Source organism: Vespula vulgaris, chromosome 5 (genome assembly GCF_905475345.1).
Source record: "Vespula vulgaris chromosome 5, iyVesVulg1.1, whole genome shotgun sequence".
NCBI classification, from domain to species: domain Eukaryota; kingdom Metazoa; phylum Arthropoda; class Insecta; order Hymenoptera; family Vespidae; genus Vespula; species Vespula vulgaris.
The window spans coordinates 1,325,449-1,345,766 of NC_066590.1; the positions used below are offsets into that span (position 1 = coordinate 1,325,449).

Consider the following 20,318-nt stretch of genomic DNA (forward strand, 5'->3'; position numbering starts at 1 on the left):
ATAGGTAAAAGTATATAATTAGTGTAATTATCAAAAGTATACAATTATTAAGATATATAAGTAATAAAAGTAAATCAGGATAAATATGAACGATATCTAACATAAGTGGGACGGATAAGTTTTCTGTGCATTCTCTTAAAAAATTAATTAAAATTTTGTTATATTGAAATTTATTTATGTGTGGAAATATAACTAATAATGTAGAATGAAAATAATTTAACGTCTAATTGAAATTAGACAGAAAAGATTTTGGAAAAATATTGAAATACGCAGCCATTCGCCCGGTAGTACTTGCGTTTTATAATTACGTATATATTTTAATTACACATTTTTGATATAATTTAGACATAGATTTTAATCTATCACAAGTACTACCGACCCAGGTCCCACCGCTAGGAGGTTGCTGCGTCTGGGGACCCACGGGCTAACGGGGACTCTAATATTCGCGTGACCGGCGTGATCAAATAATCGGCGTTCTATAAAACGAAGTCCCCGGTAGGACTTTAAATCGCGCCCGAACACTCCCGGGAGTGTTATAATAACGGTGACTCTACTCTAAATTCGCGTTTGCGGCGTCCACGTACCAACCGAGACTTCAGGCGGCTAACAGGAGGAGGGTCAGTCCACGCTTACGGATAGCAGATCCATACCACTCGGCAGCACACGAACCGACACACGACCGGTCATTTATTCGTTTTAGCAATCAAACGAAGTCCTTTACCGTAGGACTTTTATTCGCGCCCGAGAACATCACGCTTATGCCCGCCGACACACGCGCGAGTGTTCTTCCTATCCTACCCGTATACCGCGCGGATATATCGAGATTCGCGAAGAAGAGGAAAAGATGAAGAGAAAGAGAAGAATAAAAGAAGAGGAAGAGAAGAATAGAAGAAGGGAAAGAGAAGAAGAGAAGAAGCAAATGAGAAGAGAAGAAAGCAAGAGTGTGCGCACACCTGAGGAGGATGAAGCAGAAAAGAAAAGAAAGAAAAGAATATCCTTAAGATGCAATGGAACATAGGCCCCTGTGAAAAAGATGAAATTGCAAAGAAAATATGGACATGGAAAAGAAAAGAAAAGAAAAGACAGACCCGAGCAAAACCAGAGTACGGAAATCGAGCTGGATATTTCGGTACTGAAAGGAGACCCGCACAGAAGCCCACGCCCAAGGGCCCATCCCAAGGGACCCACCCGACAGAAACTATAATAATTAATTATATATAGAATATAGAGAAGATGTAAGAATGAACGTAAATTGCACGTACTTCGAAATTTAGTTGGAATTCGTTAGAGAAAATCTTGGAAAAATTTTCACGAACGCAGCCATTTGCACGGTAATACTTGCAGTCTATGAGTTTCCGATATATCACAAGTACTTCCGACCCAGGTCCCACCACGTGGAGGTTGCTGCATCTGGAGACCCACGGACTAACGGTGACTCGACTTTTTACTACTAGTACTACTATCAAGAAAGCAAAGCAACGGTGCGACCTCCACTCCCGATGAATTCAAGCCTCCAAACGCTAAAATTGCAGCCCCATGCGTCTCCGCATTTGGGAACCGACTTACGCATAGCTCAACTATCCAACATCGGAAGCTTCGATCACCACTTGAGCACGACCGGTCGTGCTTTCGCGACAAACGCCGGAACCCAAAATTGAGTCCTACCGCATTCACAGATACTTACGCGAGTATTCCGGAAACACTCACGTGAATATGTTGAATACGTTAGAGCCAATTTAGGACTTAATCGCGCCCGAGAACACCAACGCCTTTGCCAGCCGACATAAGCGAGTGTCCTTCTATCTTGCCCGAACGGGAGAAAAGAAATCTTTCTACGCCTGAGGTAGAAAGATTCTTTAAACACCCGTGTAAAAATCTAAGTCCCTCGATGGTCCTTGGGTGACGCAACGCTTGCTGCACCTGGAAATAAACGGGCTAACGAGGATTCTACTCTAAAATCCACGAACCGAGATGCCTTTCCGCTTCGGGAGCTTCGGGCTTCTCAGCAAACTGGAGATGTATAAAACCCCGCTTACAGATTGCTCCACTGTCCACACCGTCGGCTTCAGACATCTCGAGACACGACCGGTCGTGTCTATTTCGATTTTAAAGAACAAAACGAAGTCCTCGGTAGGACTAAATCTCGCGACCGCAAACACCCAAGCGCGTGCCGGCCGTCACGCGCGTGAGTGTTTTCCCTATCATTCGCGTACGGAAGCAAGGATACATATCCTTCTTGCTATATAATTCCTATATAATAGAGATTATATGCAAAGAGGTTCCTTTAACTTCCGTGTAAAAATCCCACGATGAGAGGTCCATCGATCACCTAACCTGAAACAGAGTAAAAGCAGAGGAGACAAGTATATGCAAAAAGACAGTTATAATCAAAAACTTCCCTGTAAAAATTTAACTTCACGATGATCGATCTCTCTATGATCTAACCTGAAACAGAAAAAGAGTAAAAACAGAGGAGATAATTATATGCAGAAATTATATACAAAATTACATGCAAAAAGATATTAATATTATATTCAATGAATTAATAAATAATATTACAAATAATATTATTTCAATAATTACATAATAAATTCATTTATATTCAATAAATTCCCTGTAAAAATCAAATTTTGCGATTATAGATTCTTCGATGATCTAACTTGAAACAGTAAAAGATTAAGAGCAGATGAGTAAAAGAGAAAGAGTTAAAAGAATGAAGGAGAAGAAAAGAAAGACAGAAAAATTGTTCCAGAAGATGCCGAGACGGCAGCCCGCCAAAAGGCCCACACCCGAGGGCCCCTCCCAAGGGTCCCACCCGAAACTAATCATTAATAAAAGTTAATAAAAGTAAATAATATAATGAATAACAGGATATAATGAATATTATTAATGAAAGTATGTAATTAATAAAAGTAAGTAAGAATAAATACGAACGAAAGAGAATATAACAGCGGCAGAAGAGTTTCTGTGCGTTCTCTTAGAAAATTAACTTAGAATTTTGATGTATTCGATTTATTTATCTTTCAAAATATAACTATCAATTTAAAATGTAATTAATTTAATGTCTCATTGCAATTAGACAGAAAATAGACTTTGGAAGAACATTAAAATATGCAGCCATCCGCTCGATAGTACTTGCGTTACATGATTATATAAACAATTTAGTTATAGATTTTAGATAACATATATAATTTTCATATAGATTTCACTATATCGCAAGTACTATCGACCCAGGTCCCACCACGTGAAGGTTGCTGTATTTGGAGACCCGCGAGTTAATGGGGATTCTATTCTTTAATACGTATTACTAGCGTAACATAATTTATATTTCGAGCAAATAAAACTTCATTTTATAAAAATAAAACTATGAATTTAATTGAACTTTAAAGAAAAATAAAAAGTGAAAAATTTATGACTCGACTTTAATCTAAGACTAGATTTTATCGAAATAAAATAATGATTTTAATTAAAATTTGGAAAAAATACGAGATTATATGACTTTAATAATAAAAATGCATAATATATGAAAAATTCTATTCGCGTACGCGTGGCAATGTAGGATGGAAGTCGTCTCAGTTTCTCAAATCTACATTACTACTATATAAGAGCATTTTGAGTGACAACATGGTAAAATTAAAATATGAACTAAGAGCCATTTTTGAAAAGTTCTGTGAAACCTTCGAAAATAGCTCAAAAATTTAAAAGTTGCCCTCTTGAGCCACAATTTGTGGGGGCCTCTTCGGCATATAGCCTCTTCTTTGCTTCGTGCCCTAACCACAACTATAGAACACATTCTATAACTATCGTCAATATCAAAGAACTAAAACTGACCCTTATTCTAAAACGTGGAAGAAAACTAACAAATCTAATGCAAATCTAAAGTAAACCTGAAACGAAAAATGGAGAAAGCATCGGAAGAGAAACGAGAGTTAATATATTAATTGCTGAAAATCCTAAGCTAAAAATTGATTAAGTTACTCTGTGTTCTACGCGTTGCGATTTTACAAGTCTCTTTATCTATCATCAACAGTTTTACTCTACTTTATTCTTTCAAAAGCAATGACTCTATTGAGACTTTTCGTTTATTAATATAATTGATCAATCTTTATTTAAAAATGTAATGAAAAATCTTTGGATGCTCCTTCTTACAAACAATTATTCTAATTATTAGAAAATAAATTATACAATTTCGTTTGTAATCCAGAGACTATCCATCGCGAATGTCTTCTTGCTTATTTATTATTAAAATTGGCGAATATCGCGATACATTACTATTCTCGCGAGAGAAAATTATTTAAAAATCCATTTAAATATTCAAAATTTCAAATAATTATAATTAACACGTTTAAACAAGAAGACTCTATCCTGATCTAATAAATAAATCGAAAAATAACGAACCATTCACGAGTAAATCTCCGAAGAAATTTATTCGTGGTCACTCATTGCTCTTCTACTAATTAATTACAACTAATCACCCGTGCCGATTTGGACCTTTCGTCCTCGACATGATTGAGTGATCAGAGGGATTTCAAAATTAACTTACTACTTAAGAAGGTCTGCGACGGCTCCAAAACACTGGACCGCGACTTAGGTCGAAATTGAGGGTGGATGATTTGTAGTTGGTTGAAAATGAGGTAGGTCGACATCGAAGTTGGTTGAGATCCTCTTCACTGATGCACTGATTTTAATTCGCGGTAGTTATTTATTAACGAACGATCACTGAATCTATTTCGCGAAACTACTATCTTTTATATATACAGTCTGTGCGACTGTTAAAAGAGTAAAAAACTTGGCGAACAAACACTGACTCTAACGACTGCATTGCGCGCAGTCTATGTAAAAGCACTTATCGTTTAAATCGCGATACGCGAACGAATAAACACTGCTTCTACTTCGCGATAAATTTATTTTAGCGAAACTAACACTCGATTTCATCATTGCTACGTGCGCGATTGCAATGAGGTTCTGGAACAAAAACACAAACGAAATAATTAGTACCATTATTATAATGAAAACTGTATAAATCATTCAAGAAATATGTGATAGAGACATATACTTACTTTAAGTCTTCGTTAATACTCGAATGGCATCCTGCGAAAATTTCTAAGTCCACTCGTGGAGATAGATTGTCAAAGTCACTCGAAAGTCCAAAAATTTCTAAATCCAATCGTGAAGATAGATCATCAATGTCCCCTGAAAATGGAAAAATTTCTAAGTCCACTCGTGGAGATAGATTTTCAAAGTTTCTTGAAAGTCCGAAAATTTCTAAGTCCAATCGTGAAGATAGATCATCAATGTCCCCTGAAAATGGAAATATTTCTAAGTCCACTCGTGGAGATAGATTATCAAAGTTTCTCGAAAGTCCAAAAATTTCTAAGTCCACTCGTGGAGATAGATTGTTAGTCTCTCAAAAATGCGAAAATTTCTAAGTCCACTCGTGGAGATAGATTTTCAAAGTTTCTCGAAAGTCCGAAAATTTCTAAGTCCACTCGTGGAGATAGATTGTTAGTCTCTCAAAAATGCGAAAATTTCTAAGTCCACTCGTGGAGATAGATTTTCAAAGTTTCTCGAAAGTCCGAAAATTTCTAAGTCCACTCGTGGAGATAGATTGTTAGTCTCTCAAAAATGCGAAAATTTCTAAGTCCACTCGTGGAGATAGATTATCAAAGTTTCTAGAAAGTCCGAAAATTTCTAAATCTACTGGTGGAGATATATTGTCAGTCATCCGAAAGTGTGAAATCGAAATTTAAAATAAAACAGTACAGAATTTCGAAAATATGAATAGAGTAATGTACTTACGTAAACTTTTCGTTAATACTCGCCGAATGGCCTCCGCAAAAATTTCTAAGTTCCCTCGTCGAAAACCAAAGCACGACTGAACCAGTAACTGTCAAAGGACCGACTTTGTTGTCGTCCCTCGAAGCTGAGTATCCCCACTTCGCAATTTTAGTCTAGCATCAAATAAATCGTATAGAATATTGTAAACATGAGTGATACAGAAATATATTTGAATTACCTGTTCGTTAATACGTGCACGAATGACCTCCGCAAAAATTTCTAAGTTTCCTCGTCGAAAGCCAAAGCACGACTGAACCAATAACTGTCAAAGCACCGACTTTGTTGTCGTTCCTCGAAACTGAGTATCCCCACTTCGCAATTTTATTCTAGAATCAAATAAATCGTATAGAATATTGTAAACATGAGTGATACAGAAATATATTTGAATTACCTGTTCGTTAATACGTGCACGAATGGTCTCCGCAAAAATTTCTAAGTTCCCTCGTCGAAAACCAAAGCACGACTGAACCAGTAACTGTCAAAGGACCGACTTTGTTGTCGTCCCTCTAAGCTGAATATCCCCACTTCGCAATTTTATTCTAGAATCAAATAAATCGTATAGAATATTGTAAGCATGAGTGATATAGAAATATATTTGAATTACCTGTTCGTTAATATGTGCACGAAGGTCTCCGCAAAAATTTCTAAGTTCCCTCGTCGAAAACCAAAGCACGACTGAACCAATAACTGTCAAAGCACCGACTTTGTTGTCGTTCCTCGAAACTGAGTATCCCCACTTCGCAATTTTATTCTAGAATCAAGTAAATCGTATAGAATATTGTAAACATGAGTGATACAGAAATATATTTGAATTACCTGTTCGTTAATACGTGCACGAATGACCTCCGCAAAAATTTCTAAGTTTCCCCGTCGAAAGCCAAAGCACGACTGAACCAATAACTGTCAAAGCACCGACTTTGTTGTCGTTCCTCGAAACTGAGTATCCCCACTTCGCAATTTTATTCTAGAATCAAATAAATCGTATAGAATATTGTAAACATGAGTGATACAGAAATATATTTGAATTACCTGTTCGTTAATACGTGCACGAATGACCTCCGCAAAAATTTCTAAGTTTCCCCGTCGAAAGCCAAAGCACGACTGAACCAGTAACTGTCAAAGGCACGACTTTGTTGTCGTCCCTCGAAGCTGAGTATCCCCACTTCGCAATTTTATTCTAGAATCAAGTAAATCGTATAGAATATTGTAAACATGAGTGATACAGAAATATATTTGAATTACCTGTTCGTTAATACGTGCACGAATGACCTCCGCAAAAATTTCTAAGTTTCCTCGTCGAAAGCCAAAGCACGACTGAACCAATAACTGTCAAAGCACCGACTTTGTTGTCGTTCCTCGAAACTGAGTATCCCCACTTCGCAATTTTATTCTAGAATCAAATAAATCGTATAGAATATTGTAAACATGAGTGATACAGAAATATATTTGAATTACCTGTTCGTTAATACGTGCACGAATGACCTCCGCAAAAATTTCTAAGTTTCCCCGTCGAAAGCCAAAGCACGACTAAACTAGTAACTGTCCTTTGACCGACTTTGTTGTCGTCCCTGGTGGGATAGTATCCCCACTTCGCATTTCTGAAATCCCCACTTCGCAAGTCTAAAATAAAATAAACTGTTGTATATTTGAATTAACTCTTCGTTAGTATTCGCACGAATGGCTTCCTGCGAAAATTTATTAACTCCACTCGTGGCGATAGATTATCAAAGTTCCCCGGAAGTACAAAGATGAGGTCTAAAAAAAAGAAATAGTATAGAATTTCGAAAATATGAGAGATATAACATTGTACTTGTGTAAACTCTTCGTTAATACTCGCACGGATAGCTTCTTGCGGAAATTTCTAAGTTCACTTGTCGAAGTACGAAATCAAACTAAGTCAATAATTCTCAAAGACAGTGGAAGGTCCGATTTTGTTATCGTCGCGCGCAGCGAAGGATCCACGAGGATCTAACCTGAAGCAGAAAAGGAATAAGAGGGGGAACGAGAAGGAGGAGGATATGGTTGTATTATGCTGCTATTCGCCCGTTAATGTTTCACCATTTAGTCAGGGGTGGGAGAGTATCCCCACTAGACCATTTAATTCTAAAACAAAATAAATCGTATAGATTATAGAAAGAATGAGTGATATAATTATATACTTACATTAACTCTTCTCTATTACTTGCGGAGTATTCGTACTGCGAGAACTGCGATGCGCACTCGTGGAAATCGTATCAAGACTGAATCATTAACAATTAATCGGTCCAATAATATAAACATCACGAGTGCGAGAACATCCCCACTACATCGTTTAATTCTAAAACAAAACAAATCGTTTAGAATATTAAAAGAATGAGTGATATATTTATGTACCTACATTATCTTTTCGTTATTATTTACGGAGAACGCGTACGGCGAGTACTTCGATGTATATTCAGCAAAATTCAAGGCAAGACTGAACCAGTAACTGCCAAAGTCGGTAAAATGTCTGGTTTTGTTGTCTTCACATGTGACCAATTTGAAATTTCATTCTAAAATAAAATAATTTACATATAGTATTGAAAGAATGAGTGATGTAATCATGTACTTATATTTATTCTTCCTTATTACTTGTAGCAAATGTAACCTGTGATAATTTCTGTGTTTACTTGTCGAAATACAAAGCAGGACTGATCCAATAACTCACAGTCAATTAATGGTTCGCTCGTGTTGACTTCACATGTAACTAATGTCTTTCACTACCAAATTTAAGTCTATATTAGTTGAAGATAACGATTTTGAGTTAAAAATTTAATAGTATTAAAATATTAATTAAATAAAAATATTTTATATTTAAGATACGTTCGGAGCTATGTAATGTTTAAGCTTTATTTTATGCTATTAAAATTTTAAATTAAGCTTATTGTAAGTTTATCGCGCATTACAAACCTGTACTGTTTAAACGAATGTATTATTTTTAAATATTAATCTATTATGATCTGCATTCATTAAAAATTGTTTAAACAATTGTAAAATTATCGGTAATATTAATTTAAAAGCTTTCGCGTTTAGATATATAGAACTTCGATGTGTACTCGTCGGAGTACGAAAGAAAACTATTTGATATTCGTCAAAGTTAATGAAAGACTCGTATATGTTGATATTATATGTTTATATTACCCGAGATCGGAATTTCGAAATATTGTAATTTTAAATTGAAATTATTTTAAGTTTCTTGCACATTACAGTCCTTGTAATGTTTAAATAAATGTACTATTGTTTAAATATTAATTTATTATGATCCACATTCATTAAAAATTGTTTAAACAATTGTAAAATTATCGGTAGTATTAATTTAAAAGCTTTCGCGTTTAGATATATAGGACTTCGATGTGTACTCGTCGGAGTACGGAAGAAAACTATTTGATATTCGTCAAAGTTAATGAAAGACTCCTATATGTTGATATTATATGTTTATATTACCCGAGATCGGAATTTCGAAATATTGTAATTTTAAATTGAAATTATTTTAAGTTTCTTGCACATTACAGTCCTTGTAATGTTTAAATAAATGTACTATTGTTTAAATATTAATCTATTATGATCCACATTCATTAAAAATTGTTTAAACAATTGTAAAATTATCGGTAATATTAATTTAAAAGCTTTCGCGTTTAGATATATAGAACTTCGATGTGTACTCGTCGGAGTACGAAAGAAAACTATTTGATATTCGTCAAAGTTAATGAAAGACTCGTATATGTTGATATTATATGTTTATATTACCCGAGATCGGAATTTCGAAATATTGTAATTTTAAATTGAAATTATTTTAAGTTTCTTGCACATTACAGTCCTTGTAATGTTTAAATAAGTGTACTATTGTTTAAATATTAATTTATTATGATCCACATTCATTAAAAATTGTTTAAACAATTGTAAAATTATCGGTAGTATTAATTTAAAAGCTTTCGCGTTTAGATATATAGGACTTCGATGTGTACTCGTCGGAGTACGGAAGAAAACTATTTGATATTCGTCAAAGTTAATGAAAGACTCCTATATGTTGATATTATATGTTTATATTACCCGAGATCGGAATTTCGAAATATTGTAATTTTAAATTGAAATTATTTTAAGTTTCTTGCACATTACAGTCCTTGTAATGTTTAAATAAATGTACTATTGTTTAAATATTAATCTATTATGATCCGCATTCATTAAAAATTGTTTAAACAATTGTAAAATTATCGGTAGTATTAATTTAAAAGCTTTCGCGTTTAGATATATAGGACTTCGATGTGTACTCGTCGGAGTACGAAAGAAAACTATTTGATATTCGTCAAAGTTAATGAAAGAGTCGTATATGTTGATATTATACGTTTCCAGCAATCCGGAGTAAAAATTTTTAATTATTGAAATTCTACATTAATATTATTTTAAGTTCCTCTTGCGTTACAATCTTCGCAATGTTTAAGCGAATGTACTATTGTTTAAATATTAATTTACAGTACTCCTTATGCATAAAAGATTGTTTAAGTAATTGAAAAATTATCAAAAGTATTAATTTCGTTTTTCTTAATATATATATATATATATATATATATATATATATATATATATATGACCTTGTCTTTGAAATATAAGTGAATTAAAATATTAAATTGAAATTATTCTGCTAATCGCTTCTTATAAATTATTTGTTTCTAATAAATAAAATATAATGAAAACTAAACTAATTTTTTAAGATTTAACAGTATCTCAAAAACTAAGACTCTAACGTGATTATATGAAAACGTATTTCCTGATATTTATCATTTTCGAAAAACTTATTAAAATGCTTGAATAAGTTACTGTGGCTTTTCTGTGAGAATATGGCGAAACGCACTTCCTTATATTTGGAATGGATAAGAAAATCTAATCACTGATTTACGCATGTAAACAAAGAAACAATTGTTTACTTCAGGGAAACACATACCTTCCAAGCATTTGTATGAAAACAAGTAGATATACTATAAGCTTCTCCTCTTTTGCCGCGATATTCAAGAGGCGCCACTATACGAAACTTTTTTCACAAAAAATTGTAAAAACAGTATTTACGCCAATAGTGAGTTTAGACGTAATTCTTAACCGATTTAAATAAACAATATCTTATTTTAAAAGTTCAAACGAGCTTATCTACACAATTCAAAATTCCAGATATTCGTCAGAGATTTTCTTTCTTTAACTGTTCGTATAAATTGAACTAGAAATAAAAAGTATAAAATTTGCACGATTAATAAATAATTTGTCAATTAATTTATCTTCAGAGAAGTATAATTTGGCATGTGTTCTTACTTTCATTAGATGTACTATTACTTTTTCTACATATAAAAATTTCTATATATATGATACGCTAACTCGATTGTTAGATTACGTTTGATAAAAACATAATTCATACAAGCTCATACACCATACAATAAATACGAAATGGTGCGAAAGTTTTCCTATTGCATCTTTAGTTCATATTTTATCCATATCTGTCGCTGAGGTCGCATATGCTACGAGCGAAAGGTGATGAACAGCCTTAATACTAACGAGGAGTATTCGCACACAATCGTCTTTACGATTAATAGCAGTCTGATTCATGCTTCCTGCTGTTGCCAGCCCTGATTCATAGGATCATGGTTGACCGATTGGGTTAGTTTGTGTACTACTTATTTTTCTTTAATTAATATCTGCGTTTCCAAGAAATTCGATTAAACGGCGAGATGTCTTTTAAATTATCTAAGTTTTCTTTAATTTTTGATGATCAGTTGATTAATATTGTTTTGTTTGTCGAGGATATATGCTAATCATACAGGATAATGGCGTATTTAAGTGGGCTGTGTGATTTTGACATTTACATGTAAAATGTATCGTTTTCGCGAAAGATCGTAAATCATAATCTTATTATTTCATAGCTAAAATTAAATCTTTTCTTTATAGTTTATTCGTTCGGTTATCGCACAACCTTGTGTTATTCTGTTCGTTACAGTAAACAGTGAAGCCAATGCAAGACGCATCGCGATGGTGGAAAACTGCTTCGGCAGTTCGGGCCAGGTATGATTAATATGATAAGCCAAATAATGACGAACGACAAATTTTATCGTTTTTTCTATATATACTTTTGAACTTATCTTTCTTATCTTATTCTATAAAGTGTTTTTTCAACTAAACCAAATTTCTTTCAACTTTATCATCTATATTATATTATAAAGCATTGGGAATTAATCGTTATATATAATTGTAATTATATTAAAATATATTCTATTATGAATTATTTTTTGTAGCCATTGGCAGTACCTGGAAGAGTTCTTGTAGGAGAAGGCGTATTGACAAAAATGTGCAGGAAGAAAGCCAAGCCTAGACAGTTTTTTTTATTTAATGACATATTAGTATATGGGAATATAGTAATTAATAAGAAAAAGGTAAATATAAAAATTCTTATATGTGTAATATTATTTATATATACTTTTGAGTTTGTATTATTTAGTAACTTTACTGGTATGATATATATCTACTTTTTTGTAGTATCGTTAAATGTAATTAATTTTTATATATGTTGACAGTACAACAAGCAGCATATTATACCTTTGGAGGAAGTGAAACTTGAATCTTTAGCTGATGATGGTCGTAAGTTAAAATCTAGTTGCACATAATATATATTTTCTTCTTTTTTTAATTTTATAAATCTTTTTTCGTATTATAAACTTTATCATATAGTTTAATTATCTTATTGACTATAATTGAAAACTATTTTCATTGAAAGATATTAACAATATTGTTCATATCTTCTTTTATATGAACTTTAAAATATTAATATTGTTATAAATTGTTATTTATTTCTTTCATCTTATAATAATAATAATATGTAAAAATTTATTTATATGGATTTAATTATTCGTTTATATTATCACCATTATAAAATTTTCATCTAAAAACAGAAAGATTTCTGGTTTCAATTACTACATTTTCAGGGACTATACTTCAGGTACTAATCAGTTGCATACAATGCAACTTTTCCAAGAGTTTAAGTCTAGGGAAAAATAGGATAGTAATTAATCATTATTTATAGAGTATCGCAATGGCTGGCTCATTAAAACAGTAACAAAGTCGTTTGCTGTTTATGCTGCTACTGCAACAGAAAAACAAGAATGGATGGCACATATTACAAAATGTATTGAGGATTTATTAAGAAAGAGTAGGTAACATTACTTCACTATAATATTTGAGTTTAAATATTGAATAATCTAAAAAATAATTACAGAAGTTATATAAATTAATTTCACCAAATTTTTTGTTCGTATTAAGTATTCGATAATTCAAAAAGTAATTGTTTTTAATAGGTGGTAAAAAACCAGTAGAAGTTCATGCAGCAGTATGGGTACCAGATAATGATGCACCAATCTGTATGCATTGTAAAAACACACAATTCACGGTTTTAAATAGACGGGTACAGTTATTCGTTTACATATTTAAATCAAAAATACAATTCGAATTTATACATTATATATGATAAAAATTTCATATAAATTATAATTTGTCTTCACAGCATCATTGTAGACAATGTGGAGCAGTTGTATGTGGTCCTTGCAGCAATAAAAAATTGTTATTACCTGGACAAGGAAATGGGAAGGCCGTCCGCGTATGTTTGCAGTGTTATGATGCAGCTAGTAAAGTTAAAGCATCAACTCCAGTCAATATTGACAGTATAAACAATAAAGATCAACAACGTAATTCCGCAGACAGTTCAGGAGGTGATAGTTCTGGCGACGAAGACGAAGGAAATAAAGATGAAAGTCACGATGAAGTAAGAATATAAATTTTGAATTTCTGTGTAAATTTACAATAACGATGTCTTTTTTTTCATTTAAGGTATATATGTCGATGTTTTTTCTTTTTAATAATTTTAGTTTCAATAATGCATGTATTTTTATTACAGCCTAAATTTTATTCACCGCTCGCTCGATGAAGATGGCTCAATGAAAAAACAAATGTTTATATAAAAAATTGTTAAGAAACATATTTTAAAATGCGAATCATGTTAAGTTCAGATTTATACTCAAATTTATACTAAATCAAATTTTTTGAAAAGCTTTTAAAAGCATTAAAATTTGTAAAAATGGATAGATGTCTTTTTTACAAATAATTCATATAATATTTATAAAATTATAACACACGAATAATTCATGTATAAATAATTTATTTGATAGTGCTTTTGTGAAACACTTTTAACCTTAAATTTACATCGGACTTTGTGTTAAGCAATTTTAAAACACCACTTTATATGTTATCGTTGTAAGAGATATTTTTTTTAAAGTAACAAAATTGGAATTATTTTGAAACATTTTCCTTTATTATATAATTTGTCATTCCTATCATAGCAAATAAATGATACCATATAGTGCCTTTCCATATAAAACATTCTTGTTATATAATGAGATATAAATATTAGAAAGTAAATTTTATTCCAAATTACTTTCGATTTTAATTACCAGTTTCCGTTTTCTAATGAAAGTTTATCATTAGAATGTTATAGAACACTACAAGTAGAGATAATTATGACTCAAAAAATATATATATATTGATTTAACAGATTAATTGTGCTCTATATGGCAATTATATGTTCACAATTACTTCTGTATATTGCTTTTTAGATGATTAAATATATAAGAATGATATTGCGAAATACAATCACACATTTATTCTTGTAAGTAATATTTTCACGGCAATAAAAAAATGTGATGTGATTGATGCTATCGGTAATAAATATATATAATGTAAATTTATAATTTATAATAATTAAAAAATAGTTATGATGTATCATTAATATTATGAGGTTGTTACATAGTTTCTATCGTATTTTATGCGCTTGTCAAAATTCCTTCGTCAAAATAAATGAACGATTTTTTTGCATCCTTGAGATCATCTATTAAATATATATTTATCTTTTTTTTTTTAATTATATCAATTTTAGTTTTTATCAAAAAATACGACAGAAAATAGGCAACAACTTAATATAAAAGACTTGAAAGATTTCACTTTTTGTCTTATATAAAAAAAATAAAAGAACAGATATATTTGTTATAACGTCAAAGTATTTTTTAACTGCCGCAAATTAAAAACAAGATCTGTAATATTTTAATATTTTACTACAAACTTTGTACAGTATATATTTGCATGTCTTGAAAAAATATTTTTATTATAAAATCAATAACAATAATAATATTAATGTCATCAAATAATAATATTATAATGTATTATAAAATGAATTGTAGACAGATATAATATGATGAATAGAAAAAGTTAAACAAATATGCAACTTCTGTCTCATTATATAAAACATTCTATAAAACATAATATTTATATATAAAATGCACAACTAACAGCATTTTTAATGAATATATTATACAGCAATGAATTCCTCTAATAGAGTATGATTGAAAACGACTTAAAAAAACAAGCGTTTTATTTATTTTATAAAACTTTAAAATTTATTATATATAGATTTTGTATAAAATTAAATTCCTATCCTTAGCTATTATGATATATGATAAAGGATATATCTATCTAATTTTCACATTCTATATTTTCTTTAGTAATTTCTAATACTTTTTTATAACGTTGCACTAAATCACTGATGGATCTTCTTTTTTTTGTTATGTCTTTAATATTGACAGACATATTCTCTTTAATATTGGTTAGATTATCTCCTTCAGTTTCATTATCCATTTCACATTGATCATTATGTATATTGTTAGTCTCTTTCAGAACATATTGAGATTTTAATTGATTTATTGTATTAAATTTTTCAGGTATTATTACTTCTCTAAGATCAAAAAAGCTCTTTGTAGTATTTCTAAGACTAAATTGTGACATATTATGTGCTTCTCCTTCTGTATTTGTTATAGTAGTAGAATTAGCTTTTATAGAATGTGATATAGAATTTATACTACAGTTACCTACACACACACACACAAATAAGATATTATTATTATTTTCACTAATCGTATATAGAAAAGAATTTTGATTACCTCTTTCACTGGGCTTCTTTGCATATGATAAAAATAAACGTGAATATTTCCCTGTATGTTTAGTAGATAATGAATTTGTTTTAGGTATAGATGAGTGAGCTTGTGAAGTTTTATCACTGTTATTTAAAGACAAAGTATCATCAAAATTAATTCGTGATACTAATAAATTTGTTCTTAATTGTGAAACAGATAAATTAGTATTGCCATGTTGTCGTTTGTATCTGGAAAATAATGATTTGTGTGCACCTGCAAATAATTAAAAATTTTTTTATAGAAATCATAATTACATAAACAAGCATTTCTGATAAAATTAATAATATACCTTCTATCGGTGTAAGTTCTAATCTTTTTAGTACATCATTTCCTTCATCACGACAATTGGTATTAATTGTTATTACTGGAGATGAAGAAAAAACAATATTTTCCAATGCTGAAATGTTTTCTTGATATGTTTCATTCATTTTCTTTTGATAAAAATGTGATTTTAAATTATTTGAAATACTTTCTATATTTGTTCTTAAATTCTGAAATGATTTTATTCCAGATTTTATATCTTCTTGGCTAGCCTCTATTTGCAGAAGGCACTTAGATATATCTTTCAATTCATTTTTCTTTAAGCATTGGTATGCTTGACACAACAAGAAATTCAATAATTCAATAAAATTACGTAACATTAATTTGTCATTTATATACAAATGATGAAGAAGATACTGAAAGAAAGATGACCATTTTGATATAATTATTTAAGATAAATTCTATTCTCCACAATAACTATGCATTACCTGCGTACTTGTTGATAATGGAAGCAATGAAATTGTAGAAGAATGTACTTTTCCAAGTTGCTGTGCATCTAATATCTCGGAACCACCAATTATACTGGAAACCATATTAGTAATTTTATTACTAAGAGTTTGTACATCCTTGAAAATCTTTTGTTTCCTTCTTATATATGATAAATTTTCAGTTATATTTTCTTTCCATACTAAAAATAATAAAAAATGATAGAAATGATAATATAATTTTCAATACTATATATATATATCATATAAATATACATACACTGTATAATTTCTGTATTTTCAATATTTGCTAAGCACTCTTTTATGCTAGAATTAACTGGAGCTTCAGATATCAGATTTAACATGGATTGTTTATTTTCAAAAAGTTCTTGTTTTATATTAGCTAAGGTTTCTTTTTCTTCCCTGGAGCAAAAACGCAAGAAATAAAAAATAATCCAATGTAAATTAAATTATATAAATGAAAAGATTAATTACGCTATAATCATTTTTGATGTTTCTTTCATTTTGTTTATATTTCTATGATGAGATGTAATGCTAGAAATCTTATCTTTATTTATTCCTTGGAGAGTTGTTTTTATCAATTCTTTTGTAGGACCTAGACGTGGTGCATAGAAAATATTTGGGTCACCTACAAATCAAAAAATTTAATTAAGAATTATCTGTTCAAATAATAATCGAATTTCTTCTTGTGAAATGTATGTATATTATCCAAGATATATAATTGTATGTCTCTAATGAATATAATTATAATTTATAAATGTTATATATAAAGATTTTAACATATATATTATATATAAAAGGTAAACATTAAGACATTATTTAAAAATAAATGAATACTTACAATTCCTCTTAATATAAGTCCTTAATACTACTATAGAGAGTTTCCACATAATAATTGTAAACTTTGTACCATGAGCACGAACCAAATAAGAAGTAAGAATAGGAGGAAAATCGATATCAAGATTTTCATTTGCTATTTGGTTTAAATAATCTTTAACATTATTACGATATTTGACTTCTGTTTTTTTGCATGTTACTGGCCATTGAATTAATTTTTTAAAACGCTCTAAATCATATATTGTCAATAAATATTGTGAAACATGCATAAATCCAATCGTATTAGGTTTGTCAAACATTCCCTTAAAAAAAATTAATGGTTATATTAACCTTTTTCATACAATAATAATAACGATAATAATAACAGTAATAATAATAATAATAAATAAACAAAATATATTGTAATATATATTGTAATATATACCTCGTGAAAGTGTAGTTTAAACTCATCACTCGTTGGAATTACTTGCGTTAAAAGAAGTACATTGCGATGAAAATACGTGCTTATTGCCATTATATATGTTCATCAAAATGAACGATTCTTTAAAATAATGGTTTTAATATAGAATTTATTTGATAATTAATACCACACCAAGTTTGTATTAACTGAACTTATACACACACAATATTTTATAACCCAATACATACAACGTTAACCGGTTTGAAATTTCAAAACAAAGGCAGTAGTTATGATACTATAAGATAGGAAACTGGATGAGTTTTTCTGAGAAAAATCATTTGTTCTTCCACTTGTATTTTTCGTTTCATAAATCTCTGTCTTTCTTTATTGTGTTTTTATTAAAATATTTATTTGATATATTTTTGCATTTATCGTATTTATTATATTTAACATTAAAGGGTCTGTTTTAATTTTGTCATAGATTATGAATCGAAAGAACTGACCATGCATGATTTTTTTTAACTTTCAAAATCTCATAAAATTTTTTACGTATTAAAATTTCGTATAAAAGATAGAAGAATAAATTTTATATAAATAATAAAGAGTATATATTTTACAACTATGAAAATTTTTTCATGAATAATTTACATATATAAAAAAAAATTAAATTGCTTTTATTCGTATATCTTAATTTATAAACAAAAATTAATGTATCACGAACATATAGATAATCTGTAAATAATAATCCTACCAAAAAGATCTGTGCTTTCATTAAATATTAATTTAAAAGATTTTCCTGTAACTGTATTTTTTAATACAAAATATTGAACTCCATTTGTATCTTTTGGAAAAAAGCGTTCAGCAATAACTGTGCTACCATTATTGTCTCCAATTTCTACATAACAATCTTTTCCAGCAAAGCCACCTTGAAATTCAATTTCAAATCCAGATATAATACAAGTTTTTTCAAAATTAATCATTATCCATTGTTGCGAGCCCTGTGACATATATAACAATATTATTTTAAACATATATTTTATACATTTTTGAAGTTCCATAACTTTATATTATATTGTTTTTATCTAAACACATAATTATTTACTTACAGCATCAGAATTCCAACATGTTTCATTGGAATTATCAAACATATATTGCTTTCCATAATTTCTAGTATCTTTATTTATAACCGAACTAACCCTGCAGAAAATAAATATTTAGAACAATAATGTATAAATATTTCACATACTACTCTAGTAATATATTAAAACTATATAAATTATTATAAAGAAATAATTAAACAAAAATACATATATATATATATATATATATATATATATATATATATATATATACATAAACTAAAATATACAATTAAAGAGAGGAAGAGTTATTATCAAAGAAATATCTTTGATTTGATGATATTAATTAAAGTATAAAACTAACCGACAATCGAATTTGCATTCCTTCAATAAATTTGTCATTATGCAATCATTTATTTATATATTCAATACAAATGTTTAATATGATAAATAATGATTTGTTTTAAAATACACAAAGATACAGTATATAAAGTAAAATTGTATAGGTTAGAATACTGCAAATGATCACAATATTATATTCGTAAACTTTAAGCACATCATATAATTCAAATAAATTGTTATAATATCAATTTCAACAATTGAATTTTATATACATATACATAAAAGACATATTTCAATATCAGAAAATATTGTTCTCTCTTCTGACATTGCGTGAAATACTCACGATTGGAAGATATACAGACATAAACCATGTATACAACTTTCAACTCTACAATAACAAATCTACGATTTTGACAAACTAATTGTTTGTTAGAATTGTTATGTTAGATAATTATTACAATTACATAATTGCCCCATTAAGAATAATACAATGAAAAATATAAAAATTAAAATTGTTAATTTATTAGACTATTTAAATCATATATCAAAATTTGGACATATTTGATATTTGAATTTGCTCTTTTGTCATAAATTTGTTTAAATGAAAAAGATAATAGTAGAGAATATTTATTAAACATTTTCTATTAAAAAAGAATAGAAAAAATGTTGATAGGAAATATAATAAAAGAAACTTGTAGGTATTAAATTTAAATTACAAAGTAAATGAAAGAATCGAAAGATTAAAAAAAGATGAAAATAGATCAATTAAAGGTTTCATTTCAAACCGATTAGTGTTCATGCATTACTATTAGATCTATACTTTAAATTAATTTGTTATCAAAATTTGTTATAAAAATTACTAGATAAAAAAAATGTATTTAATTTAAAATGATTATATAAAATATCGAATATATATTTATGTTTGTCATTATGAAAAATAATATATAACAAATTTGTATATTTAAAATATAAATAATCAAAATGCAAT

General features: G+C 29.5%; 3 protein-coding genes across 5 annotated transcripts; 1 reads left to right on the plus strand and 2 right to left on the minus strand.

Annotated features, from left to right (window-relative positions):
- The first annotated feature begins 11,363 nt into the window (after nt 1-11,363).
- Nucleotides 11,364-13,965, plus strand: LOC127063650 (pleckstrin homology domain-containing family F member 1 homolog). 2 transcript variants are annotated; one of them, XM_050993639.1, is made up of 8 exons: nt 11,364-11,496; nt 11,834-11,898; nt 12,129-12,266; nt 12,408-12,471; nt 12,914-13,039; nt 13,185-13,291; nt 13,391-13,648; nt 13,781-13,965. In XM_050993639.1, exons 1-8 carry the CDS (start codon nt 11,481-11,483, stop codon nt 13,808-13,810), a joined length of 804 nt encoding a protein of 267 aa, XP_050849596.1. In that variant the 5' UTR covers nt 11,364-11,480; the 3' UTR covers nt 13,811-13,965. The 2 variants fall into 2 exon arrangements, with proteins under 2 accessions (XP_050849596.1, XP_050849597.1); XM_050993640.1 differs by having other exon boundaries at nt 12,983-13,039.
- Nucleotides 13,966-15,250: 1,285 nt separating this feature from the next.
- On the minus strand, nt 15,251-18,465 carry LOC127063649 (uncharacterized). Of its 2 annotated transcripts, XM_050993638.1 has the most exons (8): nt 17,934-18,451; nt 17,514-17,811; nt 17,147-17,300; nt 16,932-17,074; nt 16,655-16,854; nt 16,195-16,582; nt 15,873-16,118; nt 15,255-15,800 (listed from the first exon to the last, which is right to left on the minus strand). In XM_050993638.1, the coding sequence occupies exons 1-8, from the start codon at nt 18,021-18,023 to the stop codon at nt 15,409-15,411; spliced, it is 1,911 nt and encodes a 636-aa protein (XP_050849595.1). In that variant the 5' UTR covers nt 18,024-18,451; the 3' UTR covers nt 15,255-15,408. The 2 variants fall into 2 exon arrangements, with proteins under 2 accessions (XP_050849594.1, XP_050849595.1); XM_050993637.1 differs by having other exon boundaries at nt 15,251-16,118; nt 17,934-18,465.
- A 99-nt stretch (nt 18,466-18,564) lies between these two features.
- Nucleotides 18,565-19,667, minus strand: LOC127063651 (nuclear receptor 2C2-associated protein). Its single transcript, XM_050993642.1, has 3 exons — nt 19,353-19,667; nt 19,016-19,106; nt 18,565-18,907 (listed from the first exon to the last, which is right to left on the minus strand). The coding sequence occupies exons 1-3, from the start codon at nt 19,388-19,390 to the stop codon at nt 18,623-18,625; spliced, it is 414 nt and encodes a 137-aa protein (XP_050849599.1). The 5' UTR covers nt 19,391-19,667; the 3' UTR covers nt 18,565-18,622.
- Between the last annotated feature and the right edge of the window lie 651 nt (nt 19,668-20,318).

What these genes read in the sequence shown, in the direction of transcription:
- LOC127063650 (XM_050993639.1), top strand. An exon ending in GCTTCGGCAGTTCGGGCCAG is followed by an intron (nt 11,899 to 12,128) that starts GTATGATTAATA and finishes TATTTTTTGTAG; the next exon opens with CCATTGGCAGTACCTGGAAG. An exon ending in AAGATGAAAGTCACGATGAA is followed by an intron (nt 13,649 to 13,780) that starts GTAAGAATATAA and finishes TTTTTATTACAG; the next exon opens with CCTAAATTTTATTCACCGCT.
- LOC127063649 (XM_050993637.1), bottom strand. Translation starts at nt 18,023, where the DNA reads ATGGCAATAAGCACGTATTTTCATCGCAATGTACTTCTTTTAACGCAA. An exon ending in GACTTATATTAAGAGGAATT is followed by an intron (nt 17,301 to 17,513) that starts GTAAGTATTCAT and finishes TTTGATTTGTAG; the next exon opens with GTGACCCAAATATTTTCTAT. An exon ending in CATTATCAACAAGTACGCAG is followed by an intron (nt 16,583 to 16,654) that starts GTAATGCATAGT and finishes TCTTTCTTTCAG; the next exon opens with TATCTTCTTCATCATTTGTA.
- LOC127063651 (XM_050993642.1), bottom strand. Translation starts at nt 19,390, where the DNA reads ATGACAAATTTATTGAAGGAATGCAAATTCGATTGTCG. An exon ending in GAATGCAAATTCGATTGTCG is followed by an intron (nt 19,107 to 19,352) that starts GTTAGTTTTATA and finishes TATTTTCTGCAG; the next exon opens with GGTTAGTTCGGTTATAAATA. An exon ending in CATGTTGGAATTCTGATGCT is followed by an intron (nt 18,908 to 19,015) that starts GTAAGTAAATAA and finishes TATATGTCACAG; the next exon opens with GGCTCGCAACAATGGATAAT.